Source organism: Serinus canaria, chromosome 5 (genome assembly GCF_022539315.1).
Source record: "Serinus canaria isolate serCan28SL12 chromosome 5, serCan2020, whole genome shotgun sequence".
NCBI classification, from domain to species: domain Eukaryota; kingdom Metazoa; phylum Chordata; class Aves; order Passeriformes; family Fringillidae; genus Serinus; species Serinus canaria.
The window spans coordinates 14,386,234-14,407,627 of NC_066319.1; the positions used below are offsets into that span (position 1 = coordinate 14,386,234).

General features: G+C 41.3%; 1 protein-coding gene across 2 annotated transcripts in view; it reads right to left on the reverse strand.

Moving 5' to 3' along the window:
- Positions 1-222: 222 nt before the first annotated feature.
- Positions 223-21,394, reverse strand: part of PTPN5 (protein tyrosine phosphatase non-receptor type 5) — a 77,289-nt gene continuing 56,117 nt past the window's right edge. For both annotated transcript variants that reach the window (XM_030240197.2, XM_030240194.2), the window contains exons 8-14: positions 20,789-20,873; positions 18,366-18,445; positions 17,736-17,873; positions 14,274-14,384; positions 8,557-8,717; positions 5,789-5,902; positions 223-2,116 (exon numbers count right to left, since the gene is read on the reverse strand). In XM_030240197.2, coding sequence (XP_030096057.1) covers positions 2,023-2,116; positions 5,789-5,902; positions 8,557-8,717; positions 14,274-14,384; positions 17,736-17,873; positions 18,366-18,445; positions 20,789-20,873 — 783 coding nt within the window. In that variant the 3' untranslated portion in view covers positions 223-2,022. The remainder of the gene's footprint in view (positions 2,117-5,788; positions 5,903-8,556; positions 8,718-14,273; positions 14,385-17,735; positions 17,874-18,365; positions 18,446-20,788; positions 20,874-21,394) is intronic.

Consider the following 21,394-nt stretch of genomic DNA (forward strand, 5'->3'; position numbering starts at 1 on the left):
TCCAACCAACAAGCATTCTTTAGCAGATGCATGGGAAGCTGATGACAGAGCAAGTAGTTTTATTCACTGAGTCAGTTTTGACACAGAAGGGCACTGCAAAGCTGAAAAATATTTACAGGGAGTTCCACTTTCAATATTAACCAGAATATCAGTGGTTATTTTGTTATTTTAAAGGAGTCCTTAGTTGGAATAGTTACCCCTTCAAAGAAGTTGGTAGCACAGAGAATATAGCTATCAAGACTTGCATAAAACAGTCATGTTATGCTCAAAAGCTTAAGTTTATTGCTCTCTTTAATGACTATCACCAGTATTTTAAAAAAGAATGCCAGTTCTTTCTGCTAGCTTCTCACTGAAGGAAATATTTTAAATACAGCAATAAAATCAAGTGGTTTAAAGATAACACATTTTGCCACACATTCATGCAAACCCTGCAGACAGGATTTTTACAGGTTCATGGATACAGAATAAACACAAAGATGTGTACTGAAATATTGGGAAACTTTTTTCCCCACAGTGATGAAGTTGTAGGCGTAACATTTCAGGCCTTACCCTGCACCTGCTGACGTCAATGGCAAAACATCAGTGGGAGCAGGATCAGCCCTTGTTGTTCTGAGAGCTGCTTTACCTTCTCCTGATTAGGAAGTGCAGTAAATTCTCCGAATCTTCTGCACTAATAGAAGCAGTGGGGTTTGGTTATTGTTACAAATAAAGAGAAGCAAATATATTCTTAGTGGGTCATCATCAGAGCTTCTATTCACAAAACACTCATCTTTCATGTAAAGGATCCTACGTACCTCCATTTTTCTCTGCTCAGTGAAGCACTAAAACGTGTGCTCTCTTCTAAGCATTAAACACAAACTAAAATCCTCCCAGCCTGATGGAAGTCTAAACCAAGAAGCACAGGCAGCAGTCTGTATTATTGGAAAGCAAACACTGTTGCCTGGACCTGTGGTTAGAACGGACTAATTATTGTCTAAATTTGGTTTGAGGGCAAATTTATCATAAAGCAGCCAACAAGTTCACAATGATTTTTTTTTTAAGCTGCCTTTAGGATTTGCATTAATTTTAATAGGCACTGGACACAGGGTTACCCTCAAAGGTTTGAAACAAGTAAAAATTCATAGAATAAAAGTGATTTTATTATTAGATTTTTAATAAAGATGAACTAAAAAAATTCCTCACCTGATTTTGAATCTCATATTTCAGGAGAAATTCTATTCTATGTAAAAAATAGAAACTATTTGCAGAAATACAATCTGTTTGCCAGATGACTAAGATGCCCAAATATTGACAAAGAAAAGGTAAAGCACAAAGCATTTATGTTCAGAATAATGTCTACTCAGATTCTCCCCATTGTGATGATACTGGGGTACACTGCTGGTAAGAATTCGAGGCAAGAATTTGACTCATGTAATTGAAATCTTGTTTCCCCCTTAGTTCTGATAACACTGGTAGTGGACTGCTTTAGAAAAAATGAACAAGCCAACATGATGTGTGAAACATCATTTCAATGCAAATCTACTTGAGTCTTTCAATGCAGAGGCTCAGAAGGTTTACGATACACACAGTATTCGGTAATTTTATATGTAAAAACAATCAGAAAGAGGCAAAAATTTACTTTCAAGCTTAGTCAACATACGGCACATTTCAGCATGACAATTCAAAAAGTTTCACACTGTATTTGGATATATCAGCAATGACCTTTTAAAAAAGAACAAACTGAAGACAGTGGATTTTTTTGTTTTTTTCTTGCTTTTGTAACAAATGAAGCTACTATAATTATTTACAGTATAAATAAGCCTTTTTTGGTGAAGATTACGTCCTGTCACATATGTTTAAGACAAGGCGTACCTCAGCTCTTTAATGTCAATGCAAACAAGAGCATAAAAGCAATATCAAAGTAAAATAATATCTTTCCAGCTAAGACAGCCAGGTTACCACGTGTCTCTTATCAGATCTGAAATATATCTGAGCGCAGTCAAAAGTTCTCCTGGCTTTAGCCTTTAGGAATATCATGAACACTTATTCTTCTGCTGCTCTAGAAAGCTGCTTTCCGTACAAGCTCATGACATGATGCACAAATTGATACTGTTCACAAGTCTGGATCATTCCTCCCCTGAAAGGCAAGAAGAAAAGGGGAGGGAAACAGCAGTCTTATTACTTGCAAACACATGAGGAAATAGCACAGCTAACACGAAGCTCGTGCTCCACACCAAAGGTCCATTCCAAAGCTTTCTGCAATGAGTGAGAAGTGCCCTTTGATTGCAACCAGCTTCAAGTCTGACCTTGAGTTCCATTTTGAAAGTGAGAGCAGGAATGGGCTTTACATTCATTTATTTTCCTTGGCAGAGGCTCTCCTCCAGGAAAGTATCAACATCATCATTTACTCTTATCTTACCTGAGCACCTCTACTCCAAGAACCCTTCTGTGAAAAGTAATTCCCACCCCAAAGCCCTCAAGAGATAGATGGGAGCAGGGGAATAAAGGGGGAAGCAGCTTATGCAAGACTTCACAGCTGCACTAGGGACTGAATTTGGGACCAAAGAGGGCCAGGCGAGGCCAAGCCACACCAGCCCAGACAACTGATGCAATTTTCCCATTCTGCAGTGAGGATTCTTTCCTCTGTGCCACTCCACATCAAGCTTTTGGCAAGTTAACCAGAGAACTAGGGATGGCCATCAGGATTTTGGAGCACACACTGTTACTTTAGAAAGGACAACTCAGATTTGTAACTGAGTTGACTGTTATGCACACTCTGATAGCAAAATACCCCTCAGCACAGTAACCTGTTTTGCTTCAGCTTATTTTTCAGCTTTTAATGTTCTCTTTAAAACTGAAAACCTGAAAGGAAATGCAAGCAGGAGCAAAAGTAGTTTGATTTTTCATGTGTCATTAGCCTGTGTATTTCTGCAAGTAGCATATTAACCAACATATAAGCACTACAGGGGGAGACAGAAATTAGCAAAACCAATCAGGATGCAGCTGTTAATTTTAAGCAGATTCTACTAACATTTGAAACTCTGCTGAGTACCATCGAAAGTGATACGATCTCTTGACAATCCTCTATGAAGGCAATTAAAACTTCTAAGTGAAGTTCACAGAAAGTATACACAGAATTGTGCCAGCACTGGTGCTGGTGCACAGATCCTGGCAGCGTGGTGCCAAAAGGAGGCTGAAATGACAAGGAGAGCTGAGGAACACAGGAACCTGCAGGGGACTGGAGCCAACCAGACTGTGTCAGTCTGAGGAGGAGCACATGTGGTGCATTCCCTTAGAAACCTCACCAGAGGACATGAATGAAAAGTTGCTTCCTCTAAGCCAAATGGGTAGCAGACTGCTAGCACTCTCCTTGGGGACAGCCCTTTTCTATGGGGTCCAGCTTAACCATTATGGGTCACACAGCAGCCATACCAGTCAGGGGGAAGATGAGCAGGAAAGACAACCTTGTCCTCAGCCCCTTGCATGTATTTTGTCAAGCAGCTGCTTGAAATAACGCTTAACAATGAGCAGGGAAGGGCAGGGACCTATTCTCTAACCTCTCATCATCTAGCAAAGGTGAGAAACACAGACTGTGTTTCTAAAAAAAATAATTTCCTAGCTGAGCATCTCCTCCCCCTCTGCTCTCCTTAATACAAGCTCACAGTTGATTTGTTTCTGAGTCCTTCTGTGCTCCACACAGCACTGAAATGTATCTGTGTGTCAGACTGTGACACACAAGGAACATTAGTCATATCTGACAATTTCTCCCCAAGAAGTTCCATCAACAGTGGGGTTGCACCCTGAAGTTGTAGCAGCAGAAGCACGAGGGTATCCACAGAAATTCAGACCACAGGAAATTATTCTCCTTTTTATCCAGTTTCCTGCTTTGTGGTGGCTTCCTCCCTTGCCACACATATGCACACCGTGACATGTGCTTGCTGTCCAGGCTTTGGCACAGAATTATGTTTTCACCCCTATTTGCCACAGAAACCTTTGAAATCTGAGTTGCATTGTGGGCAACGACAGCAAATGTCTCTCAGCACTGTGGGAAGGATGCAGGAATGATTACTTCCTCTCCTTAGTCATACCAGGTTATATTAAGACCATCTGTTGGCCACTGATGCAAAGCCCAGTGCACAGAACTTTCCCAAGGGATTTGTGAGGGAATGAAGGGAAAAACCCCTTTGTTCTCTCCTCCCCTGGGTACATGGCAGCCTCAAAGGTGGTTCTCAGGGCTAATGCCAACCTTTCTATTTCTGTGTAAAGCAGGGAGGTACATCCCTTCAGACATCTACTCTGGCCTCCATTCAGCTCTCTTTCCCTAAGTCTCTGGTGACTCCTTACCATCCTAGACAGTAATCATCAGGCAAGAGAAGGAGACACAGTCCTCCCTCTTATAGCTGCTTGGACACTGTCTCAACCTCTCAGGCTACTTTTGAAGTCTCCTGGAGATTTTGGGGGGAGTTAGTGAAAATGAGAGTGGGTGGCAGCATGACTTCCAAAAGACTACAAGCCCTATTTTTCAGTCCTTGGAGAAATCATGCTTTTCTGTAGGAAGGATGGTGATCTGCTTTCCATCTTCAGTATTTTACCCCCTGACATTTAAATGGCTTTTATCAATTCCATCCCACTCCTGAGAGCTACATGGCAGCTACAGAGGCTCCTGCAGTCTTCCTTTTCCCCTATGGTGTCCTTTAAGTATGATCTTCCTTCTTCAGAGTCTTGAAGGGACTGCCAGCTCCCCTCTCCCTCCAAAGCCAGCATTTGCAATTGGCCTGCTGTATCACACACATTTGTAAGCAGGCGCCTTCAGCCTTCACTTGTGTGGCAATTTTCCTGTGTAACATTAGTCACAGAGACAAGATATTTCACATCCAGATATTTAACTGGACCATGGATAATCGACACTCACTATTCATAATCTGGTTTTCTTTTTCTCAAGAAGCCTTCCCTTGTCTGGGCTAAAATCCACTGAAACAGCCAAATCTCTAAGCCCCTGCAGGTCCCTGTCTATCAGAGCCTCAGCAGGGCAGCAAGCATTTCATTTTTTGCCTCCCACTGAGCATAATTTCTTCTCTGAAATAAAGTTCAGCGTGGGGTTGAGGTTCTTTTTTTTCCCTCAGAAAAATCTTTGGTATGTTTTTCGTGACATCTCTTCCCCCGACTACATTTATCATTATCATTAGAGAGAGCACTGAGACATGTTTTGATGGCACTTGAAACCAGTGGGAGAGGAAAAATAACATCTCTGGTACAAAATTCAAGTCTGTTTACTTAATAATCAGACTCAAGGTGGTGTGTTAAGAAATGCTTAACTGGAAACCATTGAATTTGTGGAGATTTTCACAGCTCCTTTCATATGTCTGCAAACACTCCAGGTTGTGCACTCTCCTTCCCCAGGCAATGTCTCTCCTACCATGGCTCACAGCTCCGATATATGAGATAAATTTTCATTACTCCTTCTGGGAGAAAAATGATGATCTGTGGCTCTGATCTGAAGTACAGCAGATCTTTGAGCCTTTGCTTCTGTATGAACACATGGGGCCAACTCCTCAGCTGGTAAAAGATCGCCCCTTGCTTCATGGAGATGGACAGCTGTGCAGACTTTGATGCCAGCCATGAACCTAAATCAGCTCCAGGGCTCTTCGGTAAGGTTTACTGCTCAGGCAAAGATTACAAGTCAGAGGAATGTTCTCTCTTGGCCTCCACTTAGGTTTGTTCTTCCCCTCTTACATTCTTCTCCTTAAATAAGGGGAACTATTACCATTTTTGCTTTTTATTTTTCTGGAAAGGAAGCAGGCTTTCTTACCTGTCTAACCGTAACTGGCAGGCTGTGCGCAAAATGTCAACTATGCCCTCGTTCTTCAGCTGTTTACAGCAGACACTTGTGGCAATAAAGCAGCCAGTCCTCCCGATGCCTGCACTAAGGAAGGGAAGAGCAGAGAGAGGCAGTGGAGATGTCAGAAGGATTTTGGAACTTTCCTGTCCAACAACTGCCAGTAAAGCAGCACAGACCCCACCATCCCTTTTGTCGTTCCAACCTTTCCCAGCTGGGTGCTTCCAGATGGAAAGTCATAACTAGGAAAAGATGCCAACTTTGCTGGATGACATGATTAAGTGTGAGCCACTCACAGCAGAAGGGTGAACATTGCAGATACAGGGCTAAAAATGGACTGTTGGAGACTCATTGACCCAGTATGTTGTTAAACCTCTCACTGAACCATTGTGAAAAAGCTTCTGCATTTCTTAGTAAGATTTGGTTCAACAGCAAGCCTTGCTTTGAAGGCAAACTTTGCTTTGAAATTCTCAATTTTAATAGCTTCTTTGAAGCTATTTTCATTCACAAGTAGAGAAAAAAAACCCAAATTCTTGCTTAAATAATTAGAGCTAACAGCAGTATAGTAAGTGTGATGCCATTTTCTGATCAGATCTGCAGTCTAGTAATTTGAATTAGAGCAGAAAACAACAAATTCACTATAAAAAAAAAATTCTTAAAATTTTCCTGAACTCTTTTGTATCTGACCAGAACTGAGTTTATTTTCAAAGGCACAGTGCTATAGAAGCTGTGAATTCTTCTCATCACCTAACAAAATACCAGCAAATGCTGGAAGCCCTTCTTATGCGTGAAATAATTAAGTGAGCACAATCAGGAATAATTACTTGACACAACTACAGGAAATCCTACTTTCATTTCCATTGTGAAAAAATTGTAATGCAAAACCACTGGCAAGAAATGTTCAAGCAGCATTGGAGCTCACAGTTCACAGCTGCCCACAAGCCCTTCATCTTCCACTTGATCAAAACCAAACAGACCACAGCACACAGCTCCTGATACAGTTTACTGTCCAGTCACCTCAGTGTTTTACAAAGGGAGGGAACAACACCCATTTTTAGATAAAAGAAACAGTGCTTGCCCCAGGACAAGCTGCAGGTCTCTCAGTGGCTGCGAAAGCTTTGGGTGGCACATCATCCACATAGAACATGTCACAATCCTATCTCCTTGTCTCTTAGTACTTTTTTTTTTTTTTTAATAAAAATGCCCCATTTCTCCTCAGATTATTACAGTGTCATGAGGATGACACCATACAAGAGAACAGAACAAACATGCAAAGCAAGAGTGGTGTGGTAACCAGCAGCAGATACCATGGTTCTTCAAGGAGCTCCTAGAGTGTCACAAATTTCCATGGACAAAGAGGACCTCCTTGCAAACCATTTCTTATTTTCATCTGAACTCTCCCAAATTTTTCCACATCTGTTTTAAACACAGACAGAAAAACTGGGCACGTGCTATCACACAAGCATTTTAACATTGACTACTCCATATTAGCTTACAGTTGGTTCTGTGATGACACCAGGCTACCAACCATTTCTGCCAAGAGGCTCTTTAAAAACATTCTCACTGTATAATACCCATTTACTATGGCTTTTGGAGAGCAACCATCTGCTGTTTCCTAGAAAACATTATGCAAAATTAAGCAATATTCTGTACAAAAATAAATTTGGCAAAATGTATGTTATTGAAACGATGAAAGATTACCCTGGCAAGATAAACTGCATTTCTTATCAGGCTTTCTGCTAGTTACCTGGAACAACTGTTTTGAGAACAGACTGTAGTTTTTAAGTAATCATATTTAACCTTCCTAAACACTGGCAAAACAGGGCTTCCTTTTAGACCTGTGGAACATCATTTATGCATCTATATTAAACTTTAATGGTTTAGAGTGCGTGAACCAACTTTTTTAAACCACTCTTTGGTGAAAATCAACTAGCACATCTGATTTAATAGTGGTGGCTGATGCTTAACATGCTCCCTAGATAGCAGTGCAAAAGAACATCGTTCATCATGTCTACAAATGATAATTACATCATCCCACTTCTTTCTGAGGACAGAAGAGAAGTATCTATCCTCATCTATTTTTATTCTGCTCTGATTGATAATTACAATTTTTTCATCAGGCATCAAACCGCTGTAAAGATTTTGCTCCTTCCATGTAAGAAGTTTTCATCTTTGCCAGGGATTCTCACTGATACTTCAGTTTTACTATCAATTGCATAAATTTCCTGACTATTGATTAGTCCTTGCTGTAGCCAGCTTTGTCACACTTTCATTTGTGTTATTTTTAAATTTTTGTCTTCGGCCTAATAATGATTTATTAAAAAAAAAAAATCAAAGAAGGACTCTACAACACAGGGGGGTTTGATGCTTAAAATTTAATGCTATTATTTGTCTGCTTGCATGTGTTTTCCTACTCAATTTCATCTAACATATGCTAATCTGTTGCTAACCTGGCCCTTCAAAAATAATTAAAGGCATGTATTACTGGTAAGACAAATGAATTGAAATTATTCCTACAAGTAACTGAGCCACTGCCAGCTTCTATGTTCAACTCAGCCTGTATCTTAATGTAACACTTGGTATTAGAAAATAGCTGTCATTAAAGCTTTGAAGTTCCAAGCACATTTCAGAAGCAGTTGGGCAAGATTTCACACGTGTGACTGAAGGCTCATGTGGCAGTCTCTGCAGTGTGTCACTGTATGCAAAGAAGCCCTTGGAATTCAGACACAACATTTATTTACCTGCAGTGAACAATCACTGGGGCATTCTTCTCCTCTGCACTCTGCATGGCCTCTTCCACTTCCAGTACTAGCTGTAACAGAGGAGGGGCCTGGTCTGGTGTCTTCTGGTCTGGCCAAGACGTGTACCAGTAATGTTTCAGGTTTCTGACCTCTTCTCCTTTCTGCAATCCAGTTAAAACAAACACCACAAAGGTTTTACAAGAACTTCTCATTGTAAAATTGATACTGAAACATGGCTTTCCCTTTAAGACTGAGAAGATTAAATCCATCTGCTGGAAACACAAGGTGGCTGGGCACACACAAGTCCAGGAGATTGCTGCAGAGCACTGATGAGATCTTCTCGACACAGGTATTAGAGGAGCCAACAAAGAGAGGTGACCTTGTATTACGTATATGGTTGGGCACGTGAAGGTTGGCGGCAGCCTTGGCTGCAGTGACCAAGAGATGTTGGTGGATCCTACATGGAAGGAATGAGGGCAGTAAGGAGGATTACAAGCCTGAACTTTGGAAGACATAACTTTGATTCCTTCAAGGACCTAACTGCAGGAATCCCTTGAGTTAAAGCCCCAGAAGACGGGGAATCCAAGACTGCTCGTTAATATTCAAGCATCACTTCCTCCAAGCTCAATTTCGGTGCATCCCTCTGGGTAAGAAATCATGTAAAGAGGGCAGGAGCCATGCATGGGTGAGCAAGAAGCTTCTGGCAAAAAAAAAAAAAAAAAAACACCAAAAAACAAACAAAAAAACCCAACAACACAAGAAGGAAATCTATGGAATATGGAAAAAGGGACATGGCACTTGGGAGGAATAGAGGAATATAGGAATGTTGTCAAAGTATGCGGAGATGTGACAAGAAAGGTTGAGGCCTTTTTGGAATTAAATCTGGCAAGCAACATCAAGGACAACAAGAAGGGTTTCTTCAGTTGCATCAGTAGAAAAGGAAGAGCAGGGAAGATGAATGTAGTCCTGCTGCTGAACAAAGGGGGAGCCATGGTGGTGGAGGATCCAGAGAAGGCAGAGTTACTGAAGGCTTTCTTTGTCATAGTCTTCACCGCCAGTGCTGGCCCTCAGGAATCCCAGACCTTGAAGGCAAGAAATTCTGGAGAAAAAGCCAACTTTCTTTTGGTTGATGAGCACTGGGTTAGAAAGCATTTAGGTAAACATGAAGCTCACAAATCCATGGGCTCCAATGGAATCCACCCATGAGTGCTGAGGGAGCGGGCAGATGTTACTACTGCTAAGTCACTCTCCATCATCTTGGAAAGATCATGGAGAACGGAAGAGGTGCCTGAAGACTGAAGCAAAGCCAATGCCACTCCAGCCTTCAAAAAGACAGGAAGAGGGAGGACCCAGGGGGCTACACACCAGTCAGCCTCAGTTCCATCCCTAAAAAGGCAGTTAAATAGCTCACCCTGCATATCACCTTTAAACATGTGGAGGAAAAGAAGGTTATCTGAATTATTCAGCATAGATTTTCCAGGGGGAAATCATGCTTGACCAATGTGAAAGGTTCCTATGACAGTATGGCGCGCTGGATGGATGACAGGAGAGCAGGAACATGGTCTATCTTGACTTCAGCACGGCTTTTGACCTTGTCTTCTGTAACTTCTTCATGAGGTAAGCACAGGAAGCATAGGTTAGATGAGAGGACAGTGAGATGGATTGAGAACTAGCTGAATGGGTTCAAAAACTATGACCTGCAGCCAAGAGCCCAGTTGAAGGCCCATATCCTGTGGCCTTGCCCTGAGATCAGTACTGGGATCAGCACTGTTCATTTACTCATCAATGACCTGGATGAAGGGGCAGAGAATACCCTCAGCACGTTTCTTGATGATGACACAAAACTAGGAGGAGGGGCTGGCACACCAGAAAGCTGTGCTGCCATTCCGTGAGACCTGGGCAGGCTGGAGAGTTGGAGAGAGAGGAACTGATGAAGTTCAACACAGGCAAGTGCAGGGTCCTGCACGTGGAGAAGAATAACCCCAGGCACCAGTACAGTCTGGGGGCTGACCAGCTGGAAAGCAGCCTTGTGGAGAAAGACCTGGTGGTGGTCAACAAGCTGCCCACAAGCCAGCAGTGCCCTTGTGGCCAAAGAGACCAGTGGTATTCAGTGGTGCATTAAGAAAAGCAGAGTTATCAGATTGTGAGCAGTGATCCTGCCTCTCTACTCAGCCCTAGAGAGGGGGCACCCCACTCACCTGGAGCGCTGTGTCCAGTTCTGGACTCCCCAGCTCAGGAGAGACAAGGCACTACTGGACAGGGTCTGGTTGAGAGCCATGAAGAGGATTAGGGCACTGGAGCACCTCACTTAGAGGGAGCTGGACCTGTTTAGCTTGAAGGAGAGACAACTGAGAGGGGACCTTACCAAAATCTGTAAGTATCTGAAGGGAGGGTGTCAAGAGCATGGTTCAAGGCTGTTTTCAGTAGTGCTTGGCTACAGAACAAGGGCAAGGGGCACAAACTGAAACACAAAGTTCCATCTGAATATGAGGAAAAAATTTCTGAGGGTGACAGAGCACTGAAACAGGCTGCCCAGAGTTTGTGGAGTCTTTCTCTCTGGGATATTCAAGACTCACCTGGACACAAGCACATGTAACCTGCTTTAGGGGAACTTGCTGTAGCAGGCGGGTTGGACCAGATGATCTCCAGTGGTCCCTTCCAACCCCAACCATTATGTGAATGCTTAACGGAACAGAAATACAAATGGGAAGACACACAACACAGAAATCTGGACTTCAAATATCACAACCACACTTCAGTAAACTGCCTTACAAAAAAAAAAAAAAAAACCACCCAAAAAATTCCTCCCCCCACAAAGTATTCTGCTCTTTTAGTGCCAAGAGCTGTGTGCAAAACACTCCAGGCGGTCTGTTCCCTCTTGACAGATTCATTCAGCAAAGCCAGAGCTGTGCTTGTGACATAATTGCTTTCATAATGTATTTGACAGACAGAGAGCCAGGAGCCATATCTCTGTCTCTGATAGCTAGATAAATAGATGAGGGAGAGAGATGGGAGCTTATTTTTCTATCTCTTCTGACAGACAGACTTATATCGGTCTCCTATCAATTCTGCTCTTCTCTTAGACATGGTGAGAAATTCAGAGGCAGTATAGAAGGTGGGAATTGTATCTAGCTGCAGTCCAGGTCTTTTTAAAAGACACAAATTCTGATTCTCTGTCTCAGCATGGTTATGAATATAGCAAATGTGCTGTTTCCTTTTTGGAGTGCCAAGTAGCACTGTGAGCTTCTGATTTTGTGTGTTCAAAGTGATATCCTTCTGTCTGATTTTCTAAAGGTGCAAAATAGTAACATGGTGCCCAGGGAACTGGCCTTACCCTTGCAGCCATTGCACAAGCCAGCTGGCACAGGGCAAAGTAAATGTTTGCAAAAGGTCCAAGAACAGAAGTGTTAGCTTCCACAACCCTCCCTTCAAACCATGGCTGGCTGAGTTGGAGAGAAAAATAAAAAGACAAATATAACTCTTTCTGAAGAACAAGGCACAAAAATCTGAAAATAGTTTGTCACGTATACTCCCAAGTCCCTCCCTATGCTTGTCAGTCACTGGATGCTAAGAGTGCTCTGTGGTTGTGCACTTTCCATCCTTCTGTTTGGATGACAGAGCTTTTGCACAGCTTCACAGTGAACTAGATTGGGAAAGCAATCACATTGAATCATTTCTTTTCTTGAGATGGAGTAATTTTCAGATGGATCAATCAGTTTCTCCCTTAGGATTGGCACACAGTCACAAACACTTGTGAGGGCACATAGGAGAGGTCACAAGGATCAGAACAAGAGAGCTGGACAAAGGGAGGCTTGGCTTCATTGAGATGTTGTTCCATCTTACACTGGGCTTAAAGTGCTCACTGAAGCACAGCCACAAGATCCTTAAGGCTGTGTCTAGCTCACTTCAGGAACAGAGATTCTTACTACCATATCTCAGAGTCTGGCTTTAGGTTATTTATCCTAGGGAGAAAATACTTTGTTTAAGAGAGCATAACTAGTTATCACGAATAACACTCAAACTCACTACAGTCAACCCGATCAACACTGCTCTGAAACACAGTAGCTTTTGAATGTGTGACTGTGTGAGTCACAGAAGATATGAACACTCAATTCTTAACTCAGTTGTGAAAAATTATAATAAAAATGCTGTCAATAACACTGAGAGAAAAGTAAAAGTCATCTGAAGAAAAACATGAATCACTACATAAATCATTTAGTTGACAGCAACAGAAAACAGACAAAGTTCTAGTGATGAACTCTGGATGCCTTTAGTTTTGTCTGCTGTGTTAAAAGTTTTATGCTTCTGCTTGGAGCATCCTGACTTCTGTGGTTCTGTACACTTCTGCTTTGACTTGAACAAAATATTCTGTATTGATGGTTCCTTGGGACTGAGAAGACTTGGGAACAGCTAGGAGGAAGCAAGATTTAATAGACAGTTTGAAGTCTACAGCACGTATTCTGTAGCTGAAATCATGACTCAGTGGCTAGACACTGCCAGCTTTCTCTGCGAACAGAAAACAAGCCTTGCCTATAGCCTGAGCTTTTTCTAAATTCCCAAAACCTGACAAATCTTGTCCCCTATATGGAGAGAAAAATGACGGTCCACTCTGTAAAGCATACAGTAATCAAGTATTTCTGAACACTCCTGTTTAAGGGCAAACTGAAGTCAATTCATGGTTTTTCCAGTTTTCACTATCAAGTCACTTAATGTATGCATGGTTCAGAGCTGCTGCTCCACTATTGCCATTAAATGGTAAATGTACAGCTCTAGGGGAAGATAACTTAAATAACTTATTTCAGCTCTAGAACTCAGCAGTTCACATCCTGACATTTGAAGCTGGAGAGAGGATACATTGACCCACTAGTACTGGAAACAAAACCATTGTCTAACTGAAAAGCAAAACCAGATGAGCTACAAGTCTGCAACATTAAGATATTCTTCACTTCCCACTAGTTAGGGAGTGTGATTTTCTCCTTGCTGCCTTTGCCAAAAGCATGAGTGACAGACTTTCTACACTCTGAATCCAGACATGGGATGTCATATGCTGGCTTTCTGCCCATTAGCATATGGCTGAAGAGACTTGAAACTGGTTGGATAAAAGGAGAGTTTTTCCAGCTTGGAAAGAAATTGTTGTGTTTTACTGAGGTCGGGGTAGATCTGGCAGATGAAAGACGTATGAAGTTTATGTAAACAAACTGCTACTAAAACATGTAGCTTGGTATTCTAGAACCCAGCAATGAAAAGAGTCATAAGATAGGACTTTGGTACTTTAGATTAAGTAGTATCTAAGTACTTAAAAAATTAAACCATTACTGAAACTTTCTATCCACAAGATGATAGAATGCTTACTGGTATATAAAACTACACTTGCAAAGTAAGAAGTTCTCTGTGAGCAGACATTTCATTTTAAATGATCAATGAACCCAGGACAAAGGCACAGAATGAGTCACTGGTTGCTTACCCAGTGAACCCCATACTACTACAACTGGCCTGGTGGCTTTCAGACTGTACACATGCAGCCTAAACCTCTGACTGCTAATTTTCCTGTAACTTCCATGCTGGTGAACTGGGTAAAGCTATGATGACTTCAGTAATGAAAACTGGAATTTGTCCAGCACTACACTGTGCAGCAGCTTTCTACACAACTCCCCCTGAACATCTGCATTTATAGGTTTAGACAGCTAAGCTACTGTAAGTACATTGGAATGATTTACCTTTAGGGTGATGAGCCTTAAACGGTAATCGTCTGCTTGTATGACTCTGTTAACTGTGATTTCTATTCCTTCATAGGTGACCTGCTCCTCTGGCCAATATTCTGTGCATTTCTGTGTGCAATATAAAACAAATCCAGTTAAGCAGGTATCAAGGGAGGCTCAGTTTTTTCCTCCTCTGAAACTGAATATAGCACATGCATAGATGAATGTGAATAAATTCTGTTTCTATAATAAGTACAAGCTTTACTTACTGAACAGGGACCACATTTCAGCTGATTTTTGCTGCATCCATAATAGCCTGATTGCTTGATTAAAAATGCACAAATCAAGTAATTACTAACCTATGATTTTAAATACACACATCCTTATTTATCTTTATGCAATTGATGTGCATTTTGAAGGTTCATTAGACAGGCTGGTGGCAATGTGCTTGTGTTTTTAAATTAATCTTTTTCTTGAGATAATAAGGATTAGTATAATATACACTAGTTACCAATATATCCTGTGCTTCGTATATACTGATGTAGAAACACAAAATACAGCTTTTCTATTTTTTATAATGGCTCAATGCTCTCTGAATATAAAATGACCATTTTATATTCATGACCATATTACCTATGTTTTTGCACAAAATAACATGACTGAGGATGCTTGGGAAAATAGATTATGTACCAAAATCCACTTAAAATTGTCATTGAGAATCTTTCAAAGCTAGGGAACTACAAAGTAGCAGTAGCTGTGAGAGAGATTGGGCCACTACATATGATTTTGCCAAAAACCAGTAAGAGATACAGCCAGCACAACCTGACACTTGGAAACACAGAAACTATAGTCCATTTGCAGATCTACTTTGTGGTGCTGATATACTAGAGAAGAGCCAGTGCAAATTTGTAGGTCCCTCTGATCCTGGAAGGAGGGCCAAAAAGGACTGTGGTTTTCTATTTAGTTTCTCTAAATTAATCAATATGCAGAGACAGGCATTTCAATAAGGTGCACAAATTAGTTCATGGACAAGGAGTGGCATGAATCAGGCAGAGTCTGAGAAAAAGGCTCTCTTGTGATAATGCAAGAAACCATTTCATTATCACAGGGGAACAGGTATCTGGTATTCAACAAACCTCAGGAAAGATGATGCTTGTAAGATTCCTCTTTTACACAGCTGTACACAATCTTGGAGGAAACAAGTTGAATAATTTTTCTCTCCCCCACCAAATGTAATTCCACTTGAGGAGAAAGACTAACAACAGAAAAGTACCTTGCAAAGTTACTGAGTCAAAATTTTTGTGTGGGAGAATCAGAGTTTTTCCATCTGCACAGTACATCAGTTAATAACCCACTGGGAGTGTGGCCCACTGTGTCTCTGTAAAGTTATTTATGCAGATTGTGGGTTTTTTTTCCTCTACTCATAAGCTGCAGAATCCACTGCAAAAATTGTCGAGAGTGCTACCAGCTATCAATAGCACAGACACTGCTCTGCTTAAAGGAGTGGAGTAAGATTGCCCACTCATTTCTGGGGGCTGTCTGTCAATTCAGATTAGAAGTGACAGAGGGCTGAGGTGCAGAGCTTTTAATCCTCACATTAGTGAAGCCATTGCACTGAGGAAGAACACAATCTCTTTCTTACTAGCATCATTGCTGAACAAAACTTCTGGGTTTGAATCTATGTACTTTGAGTCCTGTTATTTATCTATTAATAGAAGTGTTGCAGATAAATGGAGTGAGTATAGAAGATGTTTACATGAAAGGACCTTGTATTTATGGCCGAGATTGCTAACATCGATACATTTTTGACACAAAATGTATCAGAAAAGACTCAGGAGCTCTGTTGTGATATACAGGCTGTAGCAAGCTCCAGTTCTATAGTGCATCAGCACTGCGGTGCACTGCTTCCCAAGACTCAGAGGGTTGGAACACTTGGTCAGTTCAGGTAGGAGGCAATCCAGACATAAAGGTTATTTTGCTTTCCTGTTATACAATCTCGTTATGAAAACTATAGTTGAAGAACATTTCATATATGACATTCAGGACCAGCATTTCCTCTGCATCTTCTTTAAACCTCAAAGTCTGTAAAAGATTCTGGTGCTCTGACTATGTCACGACATTTTCATGTCGTGTGTGCCAGAAAATGGCAACTTTCATTAATGAGCTTCAGTGCTGCTGCTCAGATACAGGCAGGTGCAAATTTAAAACCTGACTGAAAACAAAGCACTCAGATCAGCAACATACTCTGTTGTTTTGCATCAGCAGTCCTTCACGGGATGTTTCCAATGAGCCAGCTGTAATAATTGACCACTTTTAACTTGCAAAGCATCATAATTCTGTGTCAGTCTTGTTCATGTCTTTTTTTTCCAATGAAGTTGAAAAAAAGACATGAACATATTTACTTTATATCTATGAAAAGCAAAGCTAAAGGTTTGTGCATGTGCATGATTATGGGCACTAAGCTTCCAGCTAGCAGATAAGCCATTACAACTCTGTCTGTATGCTGGATGTATGCCCATATTCTTTGGCTTCTAAGCATTTAAAGCTTCTTCTCCAAACAAGAATCTCTAACCTAAATTACCAATCTGTTCTCAAGGACAAGCCTGACATACAATGGTGCTGCAGCTTAAGAAACAACATTTGGATATCTCCACCCAGCCTTGCTGCTTAATGGTGGGGGAGGATGGAGAGCCCAACACATGCCCAGATCACTTTCTCACATCTTACACTGCCAGTAAAGGCGGATGTGAGCTCAGCTACCTGTCTGTGAGCTGAAGCCCAGGCACAAAGTTCTTGCAACTCTGCTACAGGGGAAAGATTTCATCAGGTAACTAATGAACAGCTAGAGGACTGCAGTATTATAAACTGCAAAAAAAAAAGAATCATTCACTTTAGGTGGATTAGCACAAACATCACTACAGTTTAATTTATGGAAGTAGGTGACAAATACAAAATTTCAGCATCTTAATTTCAGCATTTCATAACCATTCCCTAGACACATTCAGGGGAAGGTCCTCAATATCCAAGTCAGCTCTAGTTTTGATTATCATACAGAAATCAGGTGCTTCCTCAATGAAATGTGCATGTAGACATCAAATAGTAATAAATGCAAGATAAAGTAGCAGCAACTCTACTGATTAAAAATATTCAGCCTTAACAGTTATGGTGTACTATTGCTTTTGATTCCTTCAGAAAGAACTTCAAAGGCTGCCTGCAAATAGAGCTGGGTTAGGAGGGGTTTCAGGTCAGCTGGGAGAGGAAAATGGCAAAACCAACAGTAGGAGAAGTCATACAGTAAAACAGGACTCACAGTAAACTGAAGCAAAAGAGAAGCCCACATCTTCTCTGAGTCTGAAGAATTTAATGCTGGCTCTGATTGCACAGGCCACTGAACTAACTTCTGCTTGCTGGCTTAGTGTCTATGCTGAAAATAACTGCTGCTGAAGAGATAAAAATATAGACTGGATGTAACAGCATTACCTCATTCATCTCTTCTATATTGGTAATCATGACAATGATGGGAGAACGCTCCTGCCACACCATTCTCCAGAAGTCAGTGACAGTGTTAACTATCGGTCCCTGAGTAGCAATATATACCTTTTCCTCTCCTCCATAGCCCTGCCAACAAAAGAACAAGAGATCAGTTTTACAGGGATGTCCACCATCCTGAAGGTTTGCTGTTAAAAAACCAGAGAGCTATCCTGGATGAAATGCTGACTCTGTGGCACCAGCTCTCCTCTCCATCTCTGTCCTGCACATGTGTACACAGAGCAAAGGCACAGCACAGACTCACGTAATCCAGCAAAGAGTGTCCTACAGCCTCAAGGTAACTCTGGCTAGGTCATGAGCCTTATTCAGGCTGATTATCCAGTGCCTTGGTTAGGCCAGCTGAAAGGGAATTTTGCATCAAGAACTGCAGAAGTATGTTTCTGTCAGGTCTGAATCTGTACAGGTACACTTTGAGATCTGGGTTTCAGCTAATGCAAGCAGGAGAGAAGAGCAATCAGATCAGCTAGGATGCCTTTAAAAACCAGTGTGTGTTGCAATTCTGTTTACATTAATGGTGGCTGATGGAGGCTGGACAGACACACTGGGCTATGGAGCTCTTACCCTGATGTAGTTAGCATTGATGTAAGAGCTGAGGGGGTCGTCCTGATCAGCTGAGGTAAGGCACACTCTGCTGTGAGGATCTGAAAGGTGTAAGGAGATAAGGAATAGTTTATCAGAGGAAGGAGACACACAAGATTATTTAGTAGAGCAAGACATTTACATGCATTCATGGCCATCACAGCAGACGTGAGTGGCCTTAGAAAACCCCCACTTTAAGACCATTAAAAAAGGGAAAGGTTGGTTGGGGTAATTTGCAGACTTCTGACAGTTTCACCCACTCTCTGAAGCCTGCTTAATTGGTCTTGAGTCAGTATCTCAGCATGACTCTGGAAAAGCAGTTTTCTGCTACAGGAAATTATTTCTCAATCTGTTAGGTCAACAGACTTATTCTGGCTTCAAAGATATTAGAATATTGTTTGTGAAATGATAGCAAAGAGCTTTTCTACCAAAACATAAACATGCATTTCTTGCACCCAGGCAAGCCAGATGGCAATAGCTCCTTCCCACTTTCATCTTGCAATGAACCACACTCCAAGATGTGCTATTAACAAATATAATGGTTATAGAGAAATTAAAGAATATTAACAGTCTCTTGCATTTTAAGTCTCTTCAGTACTTGAGTCTCCTTCATTGAGGCTGTTTATGAAGCATTATTCTTGTTCTAATAAGATGACAAAAGAAAACATTATTCCACTTAAGATGTTCAGTCCAATTCCTGCTGAAGTCAATGGCTGTTTCACTGATTTTAATGGGACCTGACACAGGCCCACATTCATCCAGTCTGACCAGTGCTACCCAGTTTGTAACCACTGACAAGAAACATCCTCCTGACATATGACAGAGGCCTCAGCAAACAGCAACAGAATATATTACCAAGATATTGTTAAAAACAAACCACAGGTGCCTTTTTCATAAAAAAATTCAGCTGGCTTAGAAAGTAGAATAAAATAAAACTTATGCAAAAATTGTGGTTTACCCAATATCATATAAGGGCAGAGTACACAGTAATTTTTACAGTACTACAAACACATTTCATGTGTTTGTAGTACTGTAAAAGGCAGCATGAAATGCTGTCCTCAGACAGACCAGATTCATGTTTACTGGGATCTTTGACTTTGAAGCATAGAGAGAAAGTTTAGGTCTCCTTTCTACCTCTCTTTACTGCCAGCCCCAAGCCCTGTGAAATGGAGGCAGTGGGATAAGAGACTCAGCCCTCTCCTTTCCCCAGCAGTATCAAGCCATCCTGTGGCCACAGTCAAGGACAAAGTTGCTAGAAGTTCTTTCAGAAAAAAAAGCTCAGATCACTACAAGGCCAGAATAAAGTTGCTAACATTTAGAGAGATGGTTGGGTGAAAGAGTTATCTGAGATAAAGAGGTCAAAGTGACAACAGTGGCAGCTGGCAGATCCCCACATGGCTAAGAGGAAGAGATACCACTTAGAGATCTGGCAGCTTGGGCATCTGAAATCAATATCTACTTTTGCAATCGTCCCGTTGCAGCAAAACCAGCAAATTAATACTTGAATGAATCACCTCAACCATCAGCACAGCAATAGTGAAAAGGCTGTTAAATGCTTTTACACTTCTGGTCTGAGGAACAGCACAAAGTCATCAAAAGAGTTTCACACATCAGGCTGCAGTTGCTGGAGTTTGAAAATGGTTTCGAAAAAGATTATTTTCATGTCTACAATCTGGATTCATTGACTGTTAGGTATAGCTGAGGACATCTTTGACTTTACTGCAATTGTTAACCTGACATTGAACCTTTTGGATTTTGCAAAAGACTACTGTAGGGATGGTACCATCTTCCAACAACAGCTTAGAGGGAAAAAAAAAAAAGGCATGACATCTAATTGCATCACTTTTCAAACTATCTTAAAGTATGAGAGAGGAGAAAACGATGACACCAGCAAAAACTTGTATCAAACTCTTTCTCTAAACTCCTACTCCTGCCTATAAATAAAACTAGCGTAACAGAAAAGAAAAATACTTTTCTGTGTCATCTTAATGCCATCAGGCTACTTCCTAATATTCTCAGTCTGCATTTGAAAAACATCAGTCAGGAAAATAATGCTGCTAGAATTCTGTCTTTCAAAAGAAATTTAATCGAAGAAATCACTAACTAACATCCTTATAAGCCAAATTCTTGGGTACAACTTTTAAGCAGCACCAAATGATGCAATTCTAATAACTAAAAAACCTCCATTCCCCTAAGGATCAGCAGCATTTTGGTTCTTTATGCTCTGTACCTCTATGGAAATTTGATTTATGCTTTGAAGCCATGCTACTGCTCCATAAACATGGCTTTTGGACAATACGTTGTGGGGGCAGTATACTTCATGCACTCTGGAAAGGAAAATGCAAAGCCCTCCAGCATGTGGAATAAACCATCCGCCTCAGTAACTTAAAAAAGCAGAAACTTACTTGGGAGAATTGTTTTGTAGCGATTCTTACGCACTAAGCCTGGAATATCATATTCCTTTGGATCAACAAAGTTCATTGGAATTTCCTGTTTAAAAAAAAGAAAAACAAAAAACCCACGAAAAATAAGAGACAGTCAGTAGTATTATTAGATTCACAGGAGGTATAAAAACCCCAAGCCCATTTTGTCCTCCCTGAGAGGGAGGCAAAGTGATGAAGTCAGCTGGGACATATTGTACAGTACCTCTAGCAACTTAGCACCAAAGTATGATTGATGTTTCCTTTTTCTGTCACTTTCTTTTCTGAAATCCTTCATGTGAAAATGCTCCTGGTGACTAATTCATTGAGTAACACGCATGACATATTCACTCCTAATATTATTAGAACTGAATTGCAAGTGTAGGCACCGAGCGAGGCAAGAGGTGGAACGCAAGACACTGCACCAAGAGGATGGACCATCCTTTCTGACTCACATCGCTTCCTCTCTGAGGGTGGAAGTTAATAATTTGCTGGGGACTTGCACCAGCAACAAAGTATGACACACATGATGACAGGCTGGTGTGCTGACCCGACTCCATGGAGCTGCGGGAGCGTCACTGCTTTGCTCAT